Below are 25,616 nucleotides of genomic sequence, written 5' to 3'. Positions count from 1 at the left end.
GTGAGCCATATGCTGAGGGAATAAATACTGCACACCACTTTGTTATATTATTCTAATAACATAAACTTTGCTTGCTTTTGTTGACACTTTATGTGTAAGATGGGGAACATGTTCTTTTTAGAGAGAAGAGTCAATACAAACAAATTTCTATCCTGATGGAACCGGTTCCCACCTATAGGACAAGGGCTCACTGACTCACTGGTTTTATGAGTATAAAAAGAATGTGAATCATATACTGTGGCCTTCTCAGTCACCAGTATAACGCAGATAAACAGCTTTAGGAGACTTTGGACTGTCATGAAAGGCAGTGCTATCCAACAACATAATCAAAGCACCAATGAGGAGATATCAGGAACAACTGTACTGCCCGAAGAGGTCCAAAGACGTTGATGGCATGCATTAGACAAACACCTAGCTAAAAAAAAAAAAAAAAAAAAAAAAAAAAAAAAACTAGAACAAAACACCTTTTTCCTTAACCTCTAACATGTTATATTGTTATAAAGTTATATATATATCATTTTCACTTAATTTGACTTTGTGTGCCCAGTGAATCCAGAAGACAAGTGTCCATCCCAGCATCCATCTATTATTATAGACAGACAGTTCAGATGGGATAAATTTCAACTTTACCAAGAGAAAAATCAATGAAAAATGAACTGTGCTCGTGTGTTGAGTAAGCAGTCAGCTGCAGAATATTTTCATTCGCTGAACTTCGCACAAACGAGCACCCGGCGTCTTCATACCAAAGCAGCATTTCCTCAAAGCTACAGAACCCCGGTAAGCTAGATGTATAGCAGAGCAGGGGGAGGGGTAAGACAGGCGCGTTATATGTCAACTAGAGTGCTGCACACAACTTAGTGTGCGTGAGATGTAGAATAAAGGTCACACCCCAGCACTCTGCCAGAGCTTTGACCTTGAGCTGCTGACGAAGGCACGCGTGCATGTGTGCGTGCATGTGTAATAACCATGCTTAGTGAACAGATGGAGCTTAGAGTACCAGACATGCAGTCATCATGACTGACTGACCAGCTTGGTGTGTGTGTGTGTCTGTGTGTGGGGCTCTTTCTAACAAGTGCATCATGAGGCGCACAGAAACCTTGCTTCCCGGGCCACATGCACACGCTACTCTAACTCCTCTAGTTAGGCTATCCTATTTCTCAAGGCACATTCACTATTCCGTTCCAGAGCACCGTTGGTGTGTGTGTGATGACGGGGGCTGCTGGGCCTGCAGCTAGAGCCAGAATGGCAGAACGGCACATGCAGTGCGTGCCCCAGTGAGGAGCAAGGCTCACCAGTCAACCTGGCATGTAGGTCAGGAGTGCTGGATAAATTAAGTGTGACGGCTGAAATGTCAACCACTGAACACAGCGATGTAGGCTTGGAAGTGGGGAGGCGTGGGGGTGGAAGAGAAAATGGGGACTGGATCTTTGGGTGTGTATGTCCATAGGGCTGCTATTGTGTGTGAATGGGTCAGTGGAGAAAGGGGGCTTTGAGCAACAAAACAAGCTAATGGAAGAGGAGGACACGTGACGCAGGCGGCAATGGTGCCGCGTGTTCAAACCCACAAACGTGCTGGTCGCCACTGAGAATGTCTTCCCACCATTCCTGTCCTCCCTTCACTTGAGATTTTCTTTCGGTTTTTCACTTCTTTCCTCTTAATGTTTTTTTTCTCTCACTCCAAATCACTTAATCACACCCCATCCTCACGGTCTCCCTGTTGTCCAAACTGTCTCTCTGCACATCCGGCTACACAACATTAACTTAATGATGGCACCCCTGAAAAGGAGAGGACAAATAGTAAGACAGACAGGGAGAGCGGAAAGAGAGGAGACTGGGAGGAGAGAGACAGGAAGGGAGGTTTCCTCTACAGAGGAGGGGGATAGTGGAAGCAAGGGGGAGGAGAAATTATGCTAGTGGCGCCTCTGTGCATGTGTGTGCACGCGTGTCGCAGGATATGCAGCTCACAGGAAATAAGCGGCTGCAAAAATCCATACCCCCTCCCCCCACCACACACACGGAAACACAACCACCGTGCACAAGGCCCGCAGCAGAACACACAAAAGGGAAAAAAAAAAAAAAAAAAAAAAAACATGAACAAACATACACAAAACCCCAGTGAGCCAGTGCCCAATGCACCGCTGTGTTCTCAAATGTCATGTACAGACACACACACACTCCTGCACACACACTTCCCTTACACTCCAAATACACACATTCCCCCACCCACATGAAAAATAAACATTCACATAAAATACACCCACACATGAAAACAAATGCACATAGTCTTGATCTCACTCACACATACTCAGCCTTGCTACCACATCAAAGTGTCTGTTTGACGGAGACTCACCTGTATGTGAGGCACTTTCTGTGGGGTAAGAGGGGGTGAGGAGAGTGGGTGGGAGGCAGAAGGTGGAGGTGCCCACGGGTGGGAGGCCTGGTTGGGGGGAGGGGGCGTGCTCTGCAAGTGATGAGGGTGTGAGGGCAGGTGTGTGTGCTGCGTCTGAGGGCTCTGAGTGGGTGGCCCAAGGCCCTGGTTTGGAGCCGGGATTCCATGTTGACCAACAGGCGGTCCCTGAAAACTCATGGGTGCCGGCTGCATATGCTGCCCACTTCGAGAGGCCTGCTGCTGGGTCTGGAGTAGACGCTGGTCTCCGCCCTGGCTTGCGGGGGCTTCGTGCCCTGGATAAAGCGACAGGACAAAAAAGGAAAAAAACAAACAAACAAACAAAAAAAAAAAAAAAAAAGTCATCATCATGTCACCCTTGTCAACTATTTAGATGGAATCAAGGCAGTATTCCTTTTTACCCTGTGTTTGATGATGAAATTCATCTGAACACTTTGATGCCCCCCCCCCCAAACAGGTGTGGACATACTCTTACTTTTCCATATTTTGATAATTTCTCTTAAACAAAAGTCACATTTCAAGTATCATGGCATCAAATCATGTGCCTGTTTAAGCTTTACTCAGTATTTAGCCAATACAACCATGATGGAGATGGCTTTAGTTTCTAGTTCTGTCCTTTTGTAAATTGAAGAAACTGATCTTGATCGCCAATAAAGGATCAAAGTGAAGCCCGTGAACAGAACACTGCTTACCCTGCTGCTGCTGGAGCTGAGGCCTGTTTGGTCCCATTTGTGCGCCACGCTGTGGCCCCATACCAGGATACATCTGCCCCGCACTGGGGGCCATGCTATGGGGTTGCTGGTGTTGGGGGTGTGGGGCAGACAGCGGGGTTTGTGGAGTCCTCTGTGGATGGGCCATAGCACTGGGTGGAGAATGCATTGCTGTGTATCCTGCAACCTCTGGGGGCCCAGCTAGCCCTGTGCTAGGAGGTCTGCCCTGTTGGGCGGGAGGAGGGGTCGGGGCTCCCAAAACCCGCATTGGGGACATGGATGAAGGAGAGGAGTAAGTTCCCTGAGCTGGGGGGGCAAGATGGGACTGGGCTTGGTTTTGGGGTTGGGGCATATTTTGCGGGTGGTTTAGGGGGTGCATAGGCTGGCTCTGCTGCCCTGCCTGCTGCTGCTGCTGCTGCATCGGGGCAGAATGAGTCTGATGGGCTTGGTGTGGTGGTCCAGGGGGGTATCGTTGTCCCTGCTGCCCTGCTGCCGGGCCTGTTCCCTGGTTAAACCTCTGGCCAAGCTGCCCTGATCCCATGGGCTGGCTGGCATTAGCACTGACATTAGTATTAGGAGCCTGGCCCATCCCAGGTCCTATGGCACCATACTGGGGCTGATAGCCAGAGTACTGAGTACCCCCAAACCCTCCCATGCCTTGTTGGTGGTGGGGGTGCGGCGGCTGTCTGGATGGGGAGTGTGGATATCGGGATGTGTGTCCCATATTGGGATAGCCTTGGGATTGTGCCTGAGGCTGAGGGTGTCTCATCTGGTTACCCCCGATTCCAACATGTCCCAAGTAGTGAGATGAGTCCTGAGCAGGAGGGGGTGCCATGCTCTGTGGAGGGTAGTGTTGATTCATGCGGGCTGCATTAGATGTGGGTGGACCTTGAATCCCACCATAATTGCCTTGAGACATTTGGTAGCTTCCCATCTGGTTGGGAGTAGCCCCTGGTTGTGCTGGAGCCTGTGGATAAGCTGGTCTGGTCTGCTGCTGCTGGCCCCAAACTCCCCCACCTCCTCCTCCTCCTCCTCCAGTATCACCCTGGTACCCATGATGGGGGTTGCTAGCGTTAGCTGGGTTACTGTGGTAGTGGGAGGTCATGCCATTCATAGCCGTGTTCACATTTGGGGGACCCTGGCTGGGGCCATTCTGAGCCATCATTCGTCCTCCAGGGGTGCCGGCTTGATCATAGCCTGTATACGGGCCATGGTCGTACATTTGCCCCAATTTAGGCTGTGCTGGGGTAGGCCCACTCCCATGCATCATCCCCTGGTGGTATCCCCTGCTTCCCTGGTGTTCATGGTTCAGAGCGGAATTTGTCTGCTGGGCAAGAGGAGCAGACTGGCCTGGGACCGACTGCTGAGGAAAGCAGTCTCCTAAACCATCTAACCCATCTGAGAACAGCCCTGGGTCGTCCCCGAATAAGCTCAACATCCCAGGGTCCGCCATGACTGGATGGAGGCCCCACAGATGGCGGGGACTGGATGGAGGGAGATTTGTTGTGCAGTGAGAAGCTAATCAGATAGCTGCTAATTTGAAGCTTTCCACCATGGTCCTCATGAAGGTTTCTGGTGAGACAGGAAGAGAAAAAGAAACAGTGGCATTAATGCAGGTATTCAGAGAAGGGCAAAGAGCTCCTGGATGCTTCACTATGAAAATAATTTACTTTAACAGTCCCCCGATGAACTGTCATATGCTGCCTTTGTTAATTCATACAGAACTAGTCTTCAATAGTTCTGTATTAATAAAGTGTTTACATAGTAAATCCACAGCCACCTAACTTAATCTACTCATGTAGTGTGATACTATTAACAGGTATAGGACTCCATATGCCAGTAACAATATAATATACCAGTTATATTAACTTTATACTCAGCAAGTTGTTTTATCATTTTTTGATGAATATGAGCGAATGACTTCATCCACAATTACTCAGTCCTTCTCACTCTTATTTCCAATGATTAGTCACTGCTAAAAAGCTGTGAGAGTCCCCAGCATCCTTCAGCAGCTCACCTAGAGAGCATCTTATCTGGTTTGCTCCAACTAGAATATATTAGGCTGCAGCTGGTCAACAAGTCCTTGTTCTGCTCTGCTCCAGGGCAGCTCTAAGCAGAACCTACAACAGGTGGAGAGCTGGTTCATTTTCAGCTACACCAAGCTCACAGAGGGTGGAGAGCAGAACAAGGAGTACAGCCGTCAGCTGCAGTCCAACACACGGACGTGGAGACTCACTGGAAAAGCAACTGATTTAGAGGCTAGTTACACTACAGTAACTTTTGCTGATGGACATGCAACAACATAATCATATCATAAACCTTGTGAGTACTGATGGTGCTGATCACCTGTACAAAGAGACAACGCAGTTTAGTTTAAGCTAGCATCTAAGATGCATTGATCAGCAACGGGTAATCAGAGGAGCATGAAAACCATTTTTTCTCCTCCGTGGTTGGTATTGTATAAAGTTAGACATTTCTTGTAGGGACATTTTCTACAAAGGTAGCTTTTTGAATTCAGGAGTAAAACCCAAGAACACAATTTATTTTGATTCTTTTTCCATTCTTAGAAACCCACTGTAAGAAACACTGAAGGAGGGTTAGTTATCAAAGTTTGTTCAACAGAAAATGCTTTTCTTCTCCATGCAGAACTGAACTGCCATCTTTATTAACTATGGTATGATGGCCTCACTCGTAAAGATTTTAGTTTATCCGGTGAGGTAAAACACGAAGATGTTAAAAATTATTTTTTTAAAAGGCAACCACTGAATCAAACTTTTCTATATCACCCCACCCCCAAGAGACCATCCCCCACCTCCATTTTTACTAAACAAAGAACTTCTTTCTTTTCCAACACACACTTGGAGTCATTGAGAGAGAGTGTGTGTGTGTGTGTGTGTGTGTGTGTGTGTGTGTGTGTGTGTGTGTGTGCGCTAGAACAAAGGACCCAGCAGATGCAGCTCTGTTTGAACAGCAGCAGCTGCCATCCAGCCAGCCAGAAAACAGCAAGCCAACAGGCCACAGAGCCTGCCCATACACCAGTCAGTCAGTGGTTAGCTTTTCAGTCAGCAACTCATTCAGCTGGCTAACTAACCAGTCAGTCCTGGCAGATGTTTGAAGGTACGGGAATTAGCCACCTGCTACCTGTGGGCTTCCCTTTCCCTCTGTATAAAAAGCTAGATTAAAATGCGTACGGGAAACTTATTGCTAAGAACTCAGCATTATTTGTGTGATAAAATTAGGAATCTGAGAAGCTTAGAGGCCAATGTAACAAGCGAGTGAGTGTGAGTGAGAGGATGGAGGTAGGTGGATCTGAGCATGCTTGAAGTGTGTGTGTGTGTGTGTAGTGGAGATAGAGAGGACTGGGGGAGGTTTGCTTGTTGCTTCTATGCGCTGCAAAAACCAACAGCCAAGCCAACTTATACCGCTACAGAGTTCCCCACCCCCCCAAACTCCTTCGCCCCATTTCTATCCTCCTCCACTCCTCCCTCCCACATATTGGTTCATTATAGAGCTCGGCAGGTATCGGGGATAAAACGTGTCATTATTTCCACTCACGTAAAGTAGCACACAAGCATTAGCAAGTTTTCCTTCTTAATAAATATTTGGCACTGTAAAACTCCTCGTGCCCACACAAATAATCAAATTAGGCAACTGACATTCCAAATTGTCAGATTTAGTGAAGCACCTCTCACTGCGGGCTAACTAGGTCTGAGTATACAGCCTGCTGAGGTCTATCACAGCATGGGGTGCATCCTGGACTGGCTCACGTGCCTATCACAGAGCTGGGCCTACATTTGGTGCAGTCTGCATGGCAGAGAAGCAGCACTTCTGCTACTGTTTTGTCAAAAATATGACCACACTTCACATAAAGCCTGCTGCTTCCTGTCACCAGGCAGATGTTTTCTCTTCAGCTTTACTCGAGAGGATAAAACTGTTAGAACTGATTGGTCCAACATCCTTTCACTGCTCCCACCATCTGCTATTGCCAGAAACTCTGAATGCTGTAAAAACTACCACGTTCTACTCAGTTAAAACACAGAAGTCAAAGTGATACTTTTAAACTAATCCAAGACTTTTTTTGTTTGAAAAGTTTCAAGAATCTAAAAGTTAACGTTTGAGACTAACAAGCACAAGTTATTTGTAACCAGATGTGATTCCTCAAAGTCTCTTTGCATACTCTTTAATGTCTGCTTTTTGGGTGATAACACCCTTATAAACTAAAGCCATTCACTAAGTAACATGACATTAGCATGACACAGCACTACAGTGAAAAAGCTCTCCTTAAAGCCTTGAGCCTTTCTGTTGCAAATCTCCAAGATGCCAGCTGGGAGCATCCACTCTTGTTGTGTAAATAGCATTAACGAGTCCTTTCCTCCATACCTATGAGCCGTAAACAAGCTGCCTGTACGAACAAAGAGCTTATTACGACATGGTCGGCAAAATGCAAAGGTATCCAAGACTTAAACTAGTGGTAGTTTCGTCAACAAGAGTTTAACTTTATATTGAGAACATTTTCACTGCTTTACCTGGAGCCATTTCTGACAAAGTGCCGGTCGCCAGTGACAAAAATACTATATCTGTCCTGTAAAGCAGGAAATCTGTTAGTCTTGGTCAGTTGGTTTTTAGTATTAAGTGACTGGATTGCAGGGAGGAGAGCTGCTAACACCTGAATGGCTTTACATTCGGATTGTAAACATGTTTGTTTACAATCCGAGTCTCCTTCTCTTCTGAAATTATAGCTATATATATTTCTATAACTATATATAAAATAAGCACATTTAAGCTCATCTGTCTCAAGCACAGTTGACTTTTCATGCAGTGTTGATGTAATGTGTTTTTTCCCCGTGTTCCAGAAAACTAGTTTAATCATCAATTAAAAATCACTAATTGGTAATTTAGACTTCTGAACATGTGAATTTAATTTACAAGGATAACAATTCATCTGAATTAATTATTTCACTCTTCTGCCAGTAACACAACTTATTCTGCCACACCTGGATGGAGTCTCCAAATATCTGCACGTTGTCCTAATGGCAAAGCTGTACAGTTGTGACTTACACAGCAGAGTGTTAGTCAGAGGGAACAGGAATGAAAATAAATTTGACATGCATGTGTTGAGACAGGGCCTCTGGATTACAAATAAGAACTTGGAAACTTGATTCTAAATACACATCAGCTAGGGTACACAGGTTATCAGTATCATATACTGGACAGGACCAATGATAAATGGAGAATTCACTGACCTTGGCCTATAAAGGAGATCTGATACTGTTTGTGTCAAGCTGACAGCACTTTTCTTGTAGAATTTGCTAACTTTGCACAAAACTCAGACACCCCCTTTGCCCTTTTTTAAGATCCCTGGTTGAGATGTGTTTCCATAAAGAAGTAGAAACACCTATAAAAGCTTTTCACTCGGTCACTCGATCAGCGATATTTTTGCTAGCTCCAGTAGGGCATTACTATAAACAGTAAACATGGGCATGCCTGCTGGTGCACACTGAAGTTCAGCAGGTTCAAACTTCAAACTCAATAACCAGAGTGAACGTACATTTGTGTGTCCACTTTTGTTCCTGAACCGTTAGCTATGCATGATACACAGGTCAAAATTAGCCTTATTCATTTCATATTTGGGAAGCAACCTCTACAGCTTCGTACACTTCATGTCAATATCTGATTGGCTGCCCCTCTTAAACCGTGAGTTTAAGAGGGGCAGGGCTGTGTGCCTGAGAAGACCAGAGTAGGATATCTCCTCTGAGTAGAGCAGTGTGAATCATAAGCATCTGACTCACTGGGATTAATTGTACATAGATTAAACTCCTTTGAAATATTGGCCGTGTTTAAAACGAGTCTCCACCAATGTAACACTATGATAGAAAATAAGGAAAAGATATTATGCCATGTCTAGTTGCTTTTGTATAAGTCATTCAAACATTGCATGGCAGCTAAGGCCAATGTGCTGCATGTTCTTAAAGCAGCACATCAAGTGTTGCATTAGAAGAAGAAAAAAAATATTGTGTTCAGCTACTAGATTACCAAGAATACAGCAGCTCGGAAACGCAGTGCATTTCAGTCACTACAGGAAGGAAAAGTTTCTACATGTGTCTGTGTCTCAGGTGAGAGTAATTGAGTGTAATGTCACATCCTTTGCAGCAAGCTAGTGTGAGGGTAACTGATTTCCTGTCACACACTCTACATATGAGTGAATCCCACATTACTAAATAAATGTAGCTATATAAGCACTTACTTGAGCCGTCTATGTGTGTGTGAGAGAACAGCGCAGTTGCACGTGTGTGTGTCTCGAGGCTCCTTTGCTCCACTCATCCTCCTCATTTCTTGTCTGGCATTTAGAACTTAGCCTCCCACAAGATAACACTCGTCTGCAACGAGTGGATGGAGCAGGATACACTTCATCTTCTTGCTCTTTATTTCATCCTCCATCTCTCTAGCGTATCTGTTAATCCCTTTGTGAAACCTGCTTCAGTCATGGAAAAGACAAACTCCTTGTTCTCTTGATTTCAACTTTCTGTACCACTTTCTTTGCAGTTTTAGCCCAAACTTGAGTTCTTGCAGAGATCACACAGTGACATACATATATGAAAACACGTGCACAGTTTGGCCCAGCTGTCATTGCACAGGGAATTAGGTGAGCGACCAGTGTGCCACTTTAAATGCCAAATCTCATCAAAGGATGAGGCTTTTAGGCCCCTATGCTCCTCCTGCCGTACCACACTTATGCTGAGGAGCCAAGTAGAAATTCAGACATATCCATACTGAACACCACAGATGTATCCGTTTAAAAAACAACAACAACAACAACAACAAAAACCCCATAAAAACAAACAAGCAAGAAAACTGTCATCTGAGCCAACTGAATACATACCAGTCAATGTTTAGCATGAAGCAGCAAACACTTTGTCCCTTCCTAGCTATGCAAATCAGTGTCTTGGCATGTGATGAGCCTTCATGCTTGACCCTCAACAGCTAGTATCCTTAGCAGCTCACATACAACAACATAGACCTCCCATTTTTATGATGCAGGGCAAGCTGTTAATAAGTAGTCTGTGTGCTATCGGCAGTATGGTAGGCACTTCGACCTCCTATCCAACAAATTTACTCAGCCATCCAGTGACATAAAAAAAGAAAGGTACTAACACAGCCGAAAGCTCATGCTCACTTAATGTGGCTTCACACGACCACACTGATGGTTATCAGCATTTTCAGAGGTGACAGTCAATGTAGGTTTTAACAACAGGGGTCAGTTTGAAGGCGGATGACTCAGATAAACAAAACTTCAGTATTAGAAAAAAACATTAGTCAAAAAACATTGATGGTGATGAACAAGGTAAATATCCTTTTAGTTGCTGTCATGTTATTAAATGTTAATGTCAGTAACAGATTTCATGGGAAAAAAAGAAGAAAAGACAAGTAATCCACTTTCATGTCACAAGACACTGCAAAAATCCAGAATATCAATCAATTATATTACAAGAGTAATATAATTACAAAACATACTGAGCAGAAAGTGGCAAGTGAAACTAGTGGGGAAATCTATTTTGAGCAGCTTAAATATGTTATTTTAGCTCCAGTCTATCACTAATTGCTAATATATAGACTTGGAGGATGTGCTGGCATAACAGCATCAAAACTGGATAAACTCGACCACGTTTGCATAAATGTCAAATCTACAAAATGACAAAATGCTGAAGGAGACGTAAAAGAGCACAACAAAATGCGCTATCAGCCGATATGTGCCTGGCTGATTACCACTATCACAAGATTAACTGATGTTTATCTGTAAATATATTTATAATTTTTATATATTGGCTAATGTTTGATTAATTTCACCATACTGACAGTTATAATGGACAATTCAAAATCAACAAATCTAACAGTCGTCATTAAAACAATTCGTTGTCAAATATGAGAACTTGTGTGAAAAATGATCTACAGCACACACAAATGCTGGGTTTTATTAGTAATTTCTGTGCAGTGTAAAGAAAGCACTGGAGGTAGCTAAGACAGGGTCAGGATGGGAGAGAAAGGGCCTTTCCTTTGCATTTCTTTGTGTTGCAACTCCAAGCAAACCATGTCCCAAAATAAAACCTAAGATACTGTATCAAGACACTGACCTTGAAGCAGCAGACACTCTCCAGTTTACACACAGCTAGAAGCAATATGAAAAGGGTTTGGTTCGGGCACTGTCAGAGGAGTGCACAGGCCTGTGAGGCAAATAACGTAATTACCAGCTCCACCTCACCTGAAAACACAACTGAAAGGCTTGTGTACGTATAGTTTTAACCAACTATACATGCACGAGTTTCAGCCAACTTGAAAAATACACATGCAATCACCAGCCAGGCTCAGGAATTCACACTGACTGTGCAGCTCTGTCAAACCACAATTATTGAGGCCACCCATTCAGCCAAGCCGAAACCGCAGAATATCACTGCCAAGTTAGTGCAACTGAATGGCCTTCTCTGGCTGCCGGAGGCATTACACAGCCTTTCACTGTAATGCATTAGAGATGGGCTTTCATTTAACAACAACCCCAAACAGGAACTCTAAGAAAAGACTGGCAGCCAGGCCCAATCAGAAATGCCCACTTTATTTTTTACAATTTCTGTATATTGAGCATTTTACACATATCATATATCTGTTGGGCATTTAACAAAACACAGCGTGACAAGTCTCCAAGTTTTCAGTGCAGACAATCACCCACGTCAGGTGATCTAACTGATATGTTCTTCCCGTCAGCGTGAAGGTATATTTGGGAGTGACGTCACCTGGTGTAAACTGGGCTGGAATGAAAACCCGCAGGCAGCAGGCACACCTCACCTTTTTCCTGCTCTGTAAACATTTCTGAACGCCTATTGAAGTTGTCATTTTAAACACTCCAGAGAAATCTCGAAATGTTGACAATTTGCATGGGGCTGTCACCTTCTCGATCCACAGGCCTCATTTTAGTGGTTTCCTCTACTCTTTTTCCTCTCCACTACTATAGACACTTGCCGGTTTTTATTTGTTAACATCTATTACACTTGACCAAAATGACTGCAAATCACTTGGTGCATGCAGCGTCAGCCTGCGGTGAAGGAGGGGTGTGAGGGAGGGAGATTAGCCAACAGCGGCTCAATACAGTTCTGTCTGTGCTGTCGACAGTTTGGCAGCTAAACTGTCTGTAGCCTCCAGGCTTTACTACAGGAAATCTCTGCCATGTCAACAACACCATGTTTCCTCTGAGGCACAGACAGGTACAGACAAATAAAACCAAACCAAAGAGCAAACTACACCAGTGCCTTAGCAAGCGCAACTTCACTAAACACCTCCGGGGGGGGGGGGGATTTTTTTTTTTTTTTTTTTTTTAAAAAGCAAATGATCTCCCTCTTCATCTGCAGGACACGTGTGCACCCACCCACCTCCCATTACCACCAGGATCTAAGCCACTATAATTTATACCTTTGTTCCCAAATGGAGGACAGCGTGCAAGAGCTGGCTAGCTGTGTGTGTAATTACGCTCAAGTGAGGGGATGCATGGCCGTGTGTTTGGGGCTGGGATTTGAGGGCCGGAAGGAAGGAAGAAAGAAGAGGAGGTGGGGGTTGACGGGGTGGCGATGAGGGGGGCCAAGAGAGCAAGGCGAAAAGAGAAAGAAGCAGTGAAGCTAAAGAAAATCTGGTTATTTTACGCACGGCTGCTTTGTTAATGGACACTGTGTGTGTTGGTTTGCGTTTGTGTGTGTGAGAGAGACTGGAGGAGAAGGGGGTGGGTGGTGGCGGTGGGTCAGCAGGAAAGGGCTGTGTTTATCCAATCTGTTCCCTGCCTTTACCATGTGGTAGGAAAAACCACTGGCCGGCTCTCAGTCTGATCCCAGAAGACATAGAGGCTGAGAGACAGACACAGGAGAGGGAGGGAGAGAAAGAAGTAGGCCACAGGGGGTAGCCAAGGAACCTGCTAAGAGAGAAAGAGTGCATGTCTCTGTGCTCACTGAGCTAAAGAACCTGTCATGTGGTTTGTGAAGCTGTATGCTCCCTGAAAATCACTGGTTTAAGCAAGCCTATTTAAAAAGTGACACATATATGCCCAGAAATATTGGCCAAATAGTTTAAAGATTCTAGTGGGTTCAGTAGGTTTTCTACCCATCGGGCCTAAACAGGATTTTTGAGTTCTTTAAACCAAAGCTATAACTGAAGCTTCCAAATTTTTCGAGACACCAATCTGTTGCCAATACCAGGGTTTCTGCCAGCACATTACAAGGGTGGGGAACCATCACACTGATGGTCAGCTCAAAAGTTCCAACCATTGATTTAGGTAACATATCTTACACGGTTCTCCTGATTTGAGAATTAAATAATCAATAGCCAGGTTAATATTTATGATAACTGTTTAATACTGTAATGTTGCTGAAACGAGAACTCTACCAACCTCTTTGAACTCCTTAAAACGTGTTGTTATGAGTCATGAACATCAACCACTAGTAAGAGCTGAAGGGTGGAGACAAACACGGTACTGGCTTCGCAACAAATAAGTATCTAACCCTACAACCCTTATTTATTTATTTTATATATATATATATATATATATATATATATATATATATATATATATATATATATATATATATATATATATATATATATATATATATATCGCCCTGAAGCTCCTGTTAATCCCTTTTAAGGCATTAAAAATACATTTTTGTAAGTTAAAAACAGGACTGAAGAAGCAGGCAAATGCTATGACTCAGTGCCGGTTTACCTGTTCAGCTTATATCCATCCATTTGTGCTCACTGATTCGGCGAGTCTCAATCATTCATTGGTGTATGTAAATGAGGTTAAGTATGATTTGTTCTCCATCTGTTACATGCATTACTTTCTCTTCATGCTGGAGCTAGGAAACAAACTTGACAGTGTGTCGTCCCATCTCCCTCCTCTCTGTTCCCATGCACAGCGCTACACACAAGCTGTTCTGTCTGTGTCACTGCGGAATTAGCGATTAGCATTATCTCAGCTGATAGTGAGATAATACTCCATTACATGAGTACAAAACACTGTTTACAACAAGTATCAGTCATTGGTAATTATATGTTAACATTTCTTCTGAACAGAAACTGGCATTCCTAAATTCTGTAGATTCTAGTCATCAAAACTCAACAGCAGAGTGAAGCAAATCAAAACCAAATGTCAAATGTAGGATGTCAAAATAGCTTGTTTTGAAGCTAGACTGATTCTCAGTCTTCTTTCTACACTTTGTGTCACTTACTACAAACAGGAAAACACAACCAAGAACAAAGGTTTAGACAAAGACTTGAATCTTTTTCAACAGACTGCTGAGAAATGCTTCCTAAGAACCTGAATGTTTCATTTGTGCTTAGCTGACGGGTTTCCTCCACTCATCTACTTACAAGGTCACTGGATATATATGGTTGTAGAATGCATTTAGAATCTGTGGAAAGAGCTTATGCAAATCAAGGAAGACTTATGCTGGTTTAAATTGTGATAGGCCCTCACAGGCAATAAGGTCATTGGAGTATCTTTTTTCCTATAAAGCAAATGTCTCAAATTTATAAATTAAGCCAGAGGGATGCATCTTTAAAAGATCTCTGCAGCTCCTAAAAGTACTCTACAGCCTGTCCTCTGCAGTACTAAAACTCTAGGGATGAATGAGTTTCCAAAACTTCTGCCATAGACTGGGACCAGATTAAGTGTCTTATCTGACCTTAATACATACAGTAGGCTGAACTAATATTTGACTTGTAGCATCTGACCCACATTGAGTTCAGAACAGGAGGCAGGTCACAATGCCCAGTCAGACGACATGTACCGACGCTTTCAGGATGAGCGCTATAGTTAATGCTGGTATTTCCCCTACCACCCCTCAGAGTCTGTAGCTGTAGGCATTCAGAGCCAAAGGAGACAGGCGTCCCCTGTGTCTAAAACAAACCACTTCATTAGTATGAATATTCCAGTGTTGTTTGACTCTTGATCAGAAAGTCAGAGCAGCAGGCATAAGCTGATATGAAGTTCGGAGATCAAACGGCTGCAGGTGAGGGGGAAATTGTAGCTTGGTAATGCAAATGACTTATCATAGTGTTACACTGCCACTATTACAGGCTTTGGGGAAAACCCTGCAAGTGTTCAAAAGCAGTAGTCTTTTCAAAAACTACAGGATTTGTCAGTAGCAGGGAGTCAGATCAGCTTGCTGAAAGAAAACCACCAGTGGTTTTGGGGCTGTTGAGAGATTTGTCATACCTGTTCAGACCAAAAAAAAACAAAAAAAAAAAACGAAGCTTTGGAAATACTTCTGAGCAACAAGAACATCACAGGCAGTACTTTCCTGACTCTCGGTCTAGATTTTCATTTTTGTAGAAAACATGAATATTACACGGGCTTCCAAAGAAAGGCTTTCATGGTGAATTCCCCATCAAAGTCAAAATGCTTAGGTATCCCTTTATGCAAGAGCAAACAGGAAGGCTCACACACTGATGATAAACAGGCTCTCCAGAATGCAACCCCCACTGCTGCTCAGTCAGTCACTGCTATCGACATGTCCTTTTCAACCAATGGGACAGCCAGGTCTGAACCAAATCCCCTGAGCCTGGATAGCTACACTTCTTGCCCCACCTGCCCAGGTGCTAAGACTTCCAGAGTCCTTCTAAAAACGCGAGGAAAAATCACCTAATGCCCTCGCTTTCTTCAGAGCTGGCGAGCTCCATGGGATCACAGTGCTTCTGTTATGGGTTTAAATCTCCAACAGTAGATGGAACTAGTCAACAACAGTAATGTGTCAGGGTGGTTTATAATCTATATTTATAAAAGTTCAAGACCCTACATATAAAAGGTGGACTCCTACAATCTGATGATCTCCTACGATTAGCACTTTGCAACAGTGAAGAACTCCCTTCTAAGAAGAAGAAACCTCCAGGCTCACGGAGGATCAGTCATTTACATGTTTACATGTTCAGGAAATTCCAATATTATCTGTCAAAAACAAAGATCTATGTACCTCTTACGAAAATGTCTTTACTGGTTGAAATCTCTTTCACGTGTAGTTAACATCATCCTGTTTTCATTCCATCTCCCTAACTGGATGCTGATTCCAAAAGCAAGCAGCACTTAATCTTTCATCAGCAACGTGAATCACCGAGGAGAAATGGTGATCGAAGATGAGCAAGAAGGATGCGTGGATGCCACAAGAGTGCCATTAAACCACAGCAAGCGCCAGGAAACTGATGAGATTTTTGCATGGCGCTGACGGAGCTTTTCAGCAATAGGATTCATCAGCAGCTGATGACACAAAACTCCCACATATTTCCAGTGGAAAGGCCTTGGATTTAGCTTTGCTTATTTTCTTCCCATGTTAGCAAAGACCTGAAGAGGGGAAACGGGATATTCCAAAAGTATATACAGCAGCAGAGGTCAACAAACTAAAAGGCCCATACTTGACAGGCCGTCTCCTCCAGCACATACAGAACACACGTACAGCCCACACACGAACACTTGAGAGCTGTATTAATGCCAGCCTCTCTCCTAGGCACAGCACTTGGTCCAGAAGGCCCTCGCTGCAGGAGGAGGATGGGGGAGGCAGGCGCAGAAGAGAAGGAGGGGGCAGAGGGAGAGACAGGTGAGAGGGAAGGATGAGAGAGAGCAGTAGACACAGTGATGACACTCAGTTTTGAATGTCACCACAGTGCTAAAGACCCCCGCTAACCTTTTGGCTGGAAATGAGAGCGCTGGATGGAGGGCGGGGGAGAAAACCGACAGCCAGGCAAAGATGGAGAGCGAGAAAGAGAGATGCAAAGAGTGAGAAAGAAGACTAGAAAAAAAGGAGGTAGGCTTATGCAGAGAGGGGCAGAAAGGGAGTGGGTGGGTGGCTGAGGGGTGGAGGTGGAGCAATAGATAGCGAAGATGAAAGAGATGGAGGCAAACAACAGCACCACTTCTCATCCCCACTAACAGAAGTGCCATCTATGACACATGATGATACGAGACAAAATGGCCCCCCTAACAAACAACAGTAATCTGATTCAGACACCCAACAGCAACCTTTCAGCACCAGATTGTCCAGTGCGCTGCATTACCTGCTGCTAGCTAACCTGCAGACAATCCACTCAGTTCAGTTTTGGCCGGGCAATCAGTGTCATCCATCTTATGTGCGCTTGTGTGTCCAGTGAGAGAGTGAGTGAGTGCTTTTCATCATTACTTTCAACTACATAACTACAGCGAAACCGCCGCTGACCTCAAATGGATTTCAACAATGCCTGCAATGCATCAGCTCTTAACGCCACAGACGTTCCCATAAACAAGCAGCTGTTCTTTAATACATGAGAAAAAGTTATTTTTCTCGTAAGCTCCACTTCTACAAAGAAGTTGTGAAGATAACCCATCTTCAGTTATAAATCATATCTACATCAGAAACATTATATACATTTTGCTTTTGTTACAGTTCAACCAGAGGTTATCTGCACTACGCAGCGTGTGTCTATAGAGCTTAACTGGAGGCTGTTTACTGAAACTTACAGAAAGACTAGCTCCTCATGGAGCGTCTCCTGCGAGCATAGGTTAAAATCCAGAAGAAACATTTTAGAAGGTTTCAGGACCCATTGTTTACTAACTGCAAGTCAGCTCTCTTAAAATATTGTAAGAATTTTCTTTTTGATTTCTCATTATTATTCCATTTAACACTACTGTCCAGAAAAACATCAGCTGGGGCATTACAACTTATCTCAGGACTAAAGGTAGCAAATGACAAATTTCTGCTTCCACTTTTTACTGATTTTATTCTGAAAGTGCTGACCAACTGGAGTGATTTGCATATCTCCCACTAAAACATCTCTTTTATGATGCTGGTCTACTTGATACTATTCTCTGCACACCATTCCATCTTCTGTTCAAAATCTCTGTTTTTGTATCTCACTATAATTTATTTATGAAGTATTCTGTTTTTAAAGTTCAGGTGCTGCTAACCAGCTGCCCACAGCTAAGCCCACGCTATCTGATGTTTCCCTACCTTCAAGCTGGCCTGGTCCTTTCTGTCATTCGGCTGCCTCTCCAGTGAGTCCCTTAAAACATTTTCAGTTCACTAGGAGCCCTTTCTCACTAGTACCTAGTCAGCTATTGTGGTTTTCCATTTGGTAGTATTACCTGGTACCAGGTACTTTTTTAGTACCTGCTTTGCTGGGGTTCCAAGTGAGCTGAGTAGATCGGAAAATGTGACAAATGGCATCTTGGAACTTTCAGCTGCATAGACCACGTTAGGTGGTACTCTACTGAAATGGAAAACAACCAAAAACCGAGTAGAGTCGAGGCAGTACTAGTGGAAAAGAGGCTTAGCTAAACCAGTTACTGGTTACAATGGGAGTCTGTGAGTGTGGGACGAGTGAGTCTGCCTCTGCAGACTCACTCGTCTGACAGGGAGGAACGTTCACACTAAAATGCATTTACAGAGCTTTTAAAGAGCCTAACCACTGAAGAGCACCCCACGTGCCAAATCAAGATCACCCTCCAGACAAGTCACTCTGCTTCGCACTCAGATTTAATTGCAACACAGGCAAGAATCTAGCACTTCCTTTTTGTGGTCAATACTTTATTTGCACTGTTAACCCCACTGAGTGTGTAAGATAACTTCAACACTTCGACAGACCAAGAAAGTGGATGCTAATGCATTAAGTCAGACACAAAATTCACTTCGGGGCAGTAGGTGCAATGCTGAAAGTGAAAATGCGCCTTTGATATTAAAGTTGCTTTTTAGCATTTTGAGAAATGAGGCTGAGAAATTATGAACTTGTTACATCCAGATTTCCCATCCTCTCAATAATCATGTGTACATTAAACTGAGAGAGGAAGGCCCAATATGTTAACAAATGTCACTTTAACCAGCATAATACAAAAATGTCAGAGTTCTCCCACATGCCAACAAGTTTACTTGTGATTTCTCCTCTCGTTTGTCTTTAGTTTCTCCTCGTCTGTCATTTTTGCGTACACTTGTGTAAGTAGCAAGAGCTGGTGAAAAGGTCATCAGATGATTGCACACCAAAAGTGAAATGTCCAGATAACCAACACTGACCACACTAATGATTCATAGACCACAACAACAGGGAGTAGGCTTATTCAAAATCATGACAAACTGATGGACACCTGCTCCAAAGAAAGTGTCAAAGTTAAAATAATGGATATGGGTAAAGTTGCACAGACAGATGTTCATTAAAAATCACTGAATATAGATAATGGGGGAGGGCATACATGACGACAATGAGCATCAGTGTACAGCTATAAGCACGGAAATTTGATTGCATCATTCTGAGCAGAGCTATCTTAAAATTGCATTTCACTGTATGTGTGGTGTATGCCCCAATCTTAGCCCCACTGTAAGGTGACAGGGATTTCCCTAGATGTGGCCATGCTGGGACCACTGCCAAAAACAGGAAACAGAAAAACTCAATCTCACAGAATCCCTATCTTTTAGAGTTAAAAATGAGACAAGAGGGCAGATTCTGCTTTGTGCTTTTAGTGGAACAAAGAGTTTATGACAACGCGACAAACAGATTTACCGGCAACTTGCTTCATAAAGTTTCAAATGTTAATGGCTGTATTATTTGGCTCTTTGAGTGAATAATGCACACTCACCAGCCAAAATTAAGACAACTCGAGGGTAATCAGCATGACTTCCACAAACTTAAGCCTGAACTATTTAAAAACGGGGAAAAGGGCTACTCTAAAAAATAACAACCATTGTGTCTACTTTAGTAAATCAATCTAAATATGTGCAAAATTAAAACATTCACCTCTGCACACGTTGTCAAAGGGAGGGGAATCTAACTTGTGTAAAAGTCTCAGATTAGCCCAGACTAACTGTCTCTAGCAAACTAAGTCAGCCTTGCAGCTGGGAGGGGGGCTCAAATTTTACCACAAAAAAGGGCAGTGAGAGACAGAGGGGAGAGAGACCAAATAGTGCTGAGCATCTGTTGTGTGTGTGTGTGTGTGTGTGTGTGTGTGTGTGTGTGGTCAGGGCCTCTTATCTCTCCCTCTGTGGCCCGCTAAACATGACTAGCTGCCATCTTGGCTCAAAGACACAAGGTGGTAGTGGTGGGGGTATAGCAGCTCCTGCCTCTATGGGAAACGGGAGGAAAAAACATAAAGACCCAGCACAAATCCACTGAAATGTGTCGCACTGACTAAAACCACAAAGTAAAAACGAATAGAAAACGAGCGCGTGTTTCTGAGGGGGGACCAAGCTCGGTTATTTTCCAGAGATTTTAGTGCCAGAGTTGCGTGAGAGCGGCAGGGTGACCATTATGCAAGTTGGCCGATTACAGAACACATAATGGGGAAAGAGAACAGGATAGCGCAAGAAACACACGCAATTAAGTTAAGACTGTACAAAGAAAAAAATACGGTTTTAGTATATGGTAAAGATGTGTCAGTGGAACTACAAGGGCAGGTGTTTAGGACTGCCTTTTTCCCCTTCCACATCGAGTAACAAGTGTAGTCGTAAGTGTAACCAAACTTCGGTCGACGGATACAATGTAACACAACAAACAAGTGCTCCTAACAAAAGCCAAAAGGCGGAAAGACCTAAGGAGGATCTGTAATGTAACTTTGCATTTTTACCTCGTCAAAAAGTGAAGTGAAAAAAGAAGCAAAGTTAATTCCCTTGCCCAAGAGCTATGCACTGATCGATAACCGTTTCGAGCAGGTTAGTAGCTAGCCCGGGGGGGCTAATAAGTGGTCTTTGCCCGTACACAATGAGGATGAGAGCTGGCTAGCAGGCTAGCTGAACTTCTGTGTCCTAGCGCTGGGCCAACCTCCAGCGGCTAGCAAAGCTAATTAGCCTATCAGCGGTATTTCGCACGTCGTTTCGGACCAGGGAACGATTCGCTCATCGCGTTTTTTTGTTAAAGTAAAATACTTTCTCCGCCACTCCAAAGCTGTACACGAGTAGGACAATTTTTTCAGCACATTCCAAAGTGTTTTGATAACAGAAGGCATGGTAAAAACAACAAGAAAAACACGGTTGTATGGAATGACCGCCTGGCCTCACAGCTTCCCCCCTCCTCTCCTCCACTGCTCTGTCCCTTTCGTCCAATAAAACTACCGACTACTACACATTCTTAACACTGTCCCCTTGACCACAAAACACTACAATTCTATTGAAATCAAACTATTATTTATACTTTCATTGTTAAATGGTGCAATTGAGCCAGTGTGCGGCGTTTTTGGAGATTTCTGCCAAGTATTCTCCGCTGGGAATCTCCCTCGGTGCTCCGCTCATTCAGTCGGCTAGTGACTCACCTCTACGCTCGAGCCACCTCGTGTCTCCTAGAAGCTTCAACACAATTAGCTAACAGAGCTAACACTCACACTTTAAAAATGAACTAAGTCCAAGTTTTATATTACACAGGACGATAAGTTGTCTGAGGAACTGACTCAGAAACTACGAGGCTCTCAGTGTTGTGCTGGACATTTTTCTTTCCACTTTTCAACTAACTAATGGGACTGTTGTGCGTCTGTGTGAGTGAGCGATGCTGCGGGTGGCAAAGCTAAACTTGCTATTGTTAGCATGTCGGCATGGCAGCTACACGGACCTTCAATGACTTTCTACTGAAAGAAAAAAATAAAACAGATGCGAAATAAACCTGCAGTCTAAAACAGAACCTTCCCCGCGAGTTTGCCCTGAAAGAAATGCTCGTCGGTCTAAAAAACACAACTCACTGGGTGGATTAAAGAGTCCGATTGTGCTGAAAAAGTATGGAAAACTTGCTATTCAGAAAGAATATAAACGATTTTAATTCAGGACCCTGTGTTATTATGGAAGCATTACACTTGTGCCAAAATCTGTTCGAAATTTTTCTTAAATGCACTCAGTGAAAAGGGACATTTGTTAGCTTACCCAACAAGCTCGGTCACTTCGGGCTCTTTATCAAATCAACTCCTCGTTAGTAGGGTTAGTATCTCCGCTTGCTTGAAAAAAATCCACGGTGGTCCTTTTCAGTTTGAAATATAAATAAACAGAGGGAAAAAAGTTCAAGTTTCGTGTTTTTCATGAATTATTTCTCCGGCGTATCTCGCATCCGCGACCTCGCCGACTACTGTGCGTTGCTCTTCTCTCCTTTGTGTTAATTTCACTCAAATCGAGTTTAATCCGATCGATCCCTCGGCTGGTCGCGCTCCCGAGTCCTCCCCTCCAGACACTCGCTCACCTTCCTCGGCCAGGGGGGGCGCGCTCCCGAGGACCTCTCATACAGATAAACAGGCAGCGTGCGCGGTCACTGACCCGGCCGTGCCCGTAAGTTCTCATTAGGGGATGGAAAAAAATAACTGGGGCGTCATTTAGAAAAGGAGCTTCTGAATAAAACCGTAGAAATTAGGCGTATTTTTAAATATATATTTTAAATGCATTTTTATTTAAAACAAACAAACAATGGAAAGCATAAACTCGGTTAGAAACCTAAGATAAGATTCTAAAAAAATTAGAAGGTTTTGGGGTATGTGCCCTAATGTTTATCATTGTGAACAGCTTTAAATTCTTCTAATCATTTATATAATATTTAGGTGAATGTGTAAGTTAGAAAAATACCTGAATGTATATGTGTATTGCTGTAATCTTTACAGACTTATTTATATTATTTTTACACATTCACAACTTCTTCATCTCCCTGTTCTGGGTGAGGGATCTAGGCAAGCAAATGCTCCTCATATTTTACACATCAGGGACTCACAAACTATTGATTAGGGACACGATCATCCATTGGATAAGAGTGATACAGATAACTGTAGACAGGCCACAATCTATTGCATGCTTTGTTAGATACTATTCAGTCACCAGATCAAACAGACTTAATGTCCACGATTGTGCATATGTGTGAATCAGGACTGACATCCAACAGTATAAAATCATTTGAAATAGTCCTTAGTCTTTGAGCTGCACATTATCGAACATATATCTCTATAATTGTAATGAAAAGCAAAACGTGTGTGTTTTTTCCTGCTGCATCTTGTTTGTCTGTCTTGAGTCAACTGCTGTACCAGAGTCTGGTGTTTAATTGGTGATAAAGCTAAAGATAGCGTCTCACAATTTCCCAAATCTGGGATAAACAAACTATAAGTTTTCTTATCTTATCTTTTCTTATATTATTTTATCTTATCTTAGCTCTCACTGCACAATCAGACAGTCAGATTTCATGAATACACATAACCTGTTGTCCAGAGGCCATGATAGACTGAACATCTATTTGTGACTGAGCATCAGGGAATTGTTGGTATGACACTGATTTGGAGAAAGCCTCACAAAACTGCACTTGTTGATGGGTCTCACCAAGAAGGCAGTGCAAGTTGTCTTTCTGTATTACTTCATCAAATCAGTGAAAAGGGAAAATCAGCATCTTATATGTTAGCCTTTTTGTCAGGAATTCCAAAGTGTTTCAGATATTGTGACAGTAAATAGGTTTAAAAACATCCATTTTAATGCCCGGCCCCAACACCACATGTCTTTAGGATCAGACTCTTCTGTTGCCTGTATTCTGAATTGGGTATTATTTTCTTGATCATTGTTAAGTTGACATGTAGTGTGTGACAAGAGCCATCCTCAGATATGTTAGAACTACTGAAAATACTGTATTTGGTCTAGGAGTGGGTGCTGCCTGGGTACAGCACACAGTGGGCAGGACACATGACGCGCGCTCATTCAGCGTGAACTTACCAGAGAGTTACCTGTTCTGTTCTCACATGAGTGCAATCAGATATGCCAGATGCTAAATTTGTAACATGGAGCTGGCGGGTTAATGTTTAATACCTGATGAGGCGATGTCTAGAAAGTTTAGTAATTGTAGTACATGTGGGGAAAACATTTGGGCTGCTCTTTCTACATGATAAATAAGGACTATTATATTCTTACATTTTATACAGCATCCAATCTCTTGAAACAATCATGGACATATTAGATAATAAAAACTTTGATTGCAATAAAAGACTGCAAGTTGCAGCAAGGACATGCTAAGAGTTCAATTCAATTTTATTCATATAGTGCCAAATCACAACAGCAGTCGCCTCGAGGTGCTTTATATTGTAAGGTAAACATCCTTCAATAATACAAAGAAAACAGAGAAAACCCAACCATCAGATGACCTCTATGAGCAAGCGCTTTGGCCACAGTGGGAAGGAAAAACTCCCTTTTAACAGGAAGAAACCTCAGCAGAACCAGGCGTAGAGTTAGGGGAGGAAGACAGGACAAAGACATGCTCTGAAGAAAGCCAGTATAACTAATAATTAAATGCAGACGTATATGTGTTTTGGGGAAGAAGTAGTTTTAATGCTTTGTTCTGTCTTTTATTGGTTTGGTGTTATAGTATGGTTTTATGCATGTTTGAATATATTTTGCATGCTTTTATCTCGAAGTATTTTTTTTACTTCCAACCCACACCTTATCAAAGGAATTCTCCAGACCTGCTCACGCTGCATAAAAGTAGGGAGGTGAGAGCAGTCAGAGGAGAGGAGTCATGGAGCATGTACACAACTGGCACAAGCATGATGACCGCAGAGCTTCGGCAGACCAACGGGATCGAGAAACCAGACAGACTCCAAAGAGACTGGCCCTGGAATTGTCCGTAGAACCGGTTGACGGATATGGCGGAGGAGTTGTATGCAGTAAGAAGGCCTTTTTCAGCGAGACACAACCAGTGAAAAGAGGGATTTCTGTGATGGTTGGTGCTAGAACATCCATTTCAAGACTGCTGCACCTGTGCATATATTGTAACTCAATGTTATTTAATGCATCTTCTAAATGAGTTTTGAACTTCTTGGCTACTGTGACCCGTTCATTTATTTATATTTTTTAGCTGCTCTCCACCTAATGGAAAAGGACCTCTCTATAAACACTTGGTGAATGAAAAAGGTGACTGAAGACTCAATGCATCATGGGAATTCCCCAGCAGCCGTCTTCTATTGCAGAGGATTTCATGGTGTTTTAATGATGCACGGCTCTATAGGAGATTAAAAGAAACTCACCACACTCAGTCAAGTGCAGGAGACCACCCTGTTTGAATTACATGGTACTTTTATTTTAAGCCAGCAAATGACCTAAAATATGAGGAACCAGCAGTAATGTGGCAACAACTTGTAATTTGCTTATCATAACAATCTAGTCCTCAGTAGAGAAGCACACATGCTCACACACAGACACTTATTCATGTAAATGCACTTTCTTAGGTCTCCAATCTCTACAACTTCCTCCTTTCTGGTTAAAAGGTCACAAAGTCCCTAACATGCTGACATAGTTTGGAAGTCGCATTCAGCAAAACTGCAGAGAACACGCTGTACTTTGTTCACCAGAAAACACGGCTTCTAAATTAATTTCCACACATATATGCTGTTTTTTCTTCCCCTAGTCTGTCCTTCATCACCCATTTTGTATATATTCTACATGTTTTGCACTCTGCTGGCTGATTTCCAGAGATATCTGAACATACTTCACCTTCCTTTCAGGCTTCCTCTCAGTACATTTTGAAAT

At 43.2% G+C, this 25,616-nt stretch overlaps 1 protein-coding gene across 3 annotated transcripts in view; it reads right to left on the bottom strand.

Moving 5' to 3' along the window:
* The window catches only part of chd7 (chromodomain helicase DNA binding protein 7), a 70,468-nt gene extending 48,145 nt beyond the window's left edge, over positions 1-22,323 (bottom strand). The window contains exons 1-3 of one of the 3 annotated variants that reach the window (XM_084913637.1): positions 22,002-22,323; positions 3,100-4,689; positions 2,351-2,682 (exon numbers count right to left, since the gene is read on the bottom strand). In XM_084913637.1, coding sequence (XP_084769763.1) covers positions 2,351-2,682; positions 3,100-4,570 — 1,803 coding nt within the window. In that variant the 5' untranslated portion in view covers positions 4,571-4,689; positions 22,002-22,323. Of the gene's footprint in view, positions 1-2,350; positions 2,683-3,099; positions 4,690-9,361; positions 12,369-13,870; positions 21,973-22,001 lie in introns of those variants that run through there. The other 2 variants (XM_084913638.1, XM_084913639.1) reach the window with 2 other exon arrangements.
* Between the last annotated feature and the right edge of the window lie 3,293 nt (positions 22,324-25,616).

This window comes from Perissodus microlepis, chromosome 18, assembly GCF_051167445.1.
Source record: "Perissodus microlepis isolate ML-2025 ecotype Zambia chromosome 18, ASM5116744v1, whole genome shotgun sequence".
Taxonomy (NCBI): domain Eukaryota; kingdom Metazoa; phylum Chordata; class Actinopteri; order Cichliformes; family Cichlidae; genus Perissodus; species Perissodus microlepis.
This window is presented reverse-complemented; position numbering and strand designations above follow the sequence as displayed.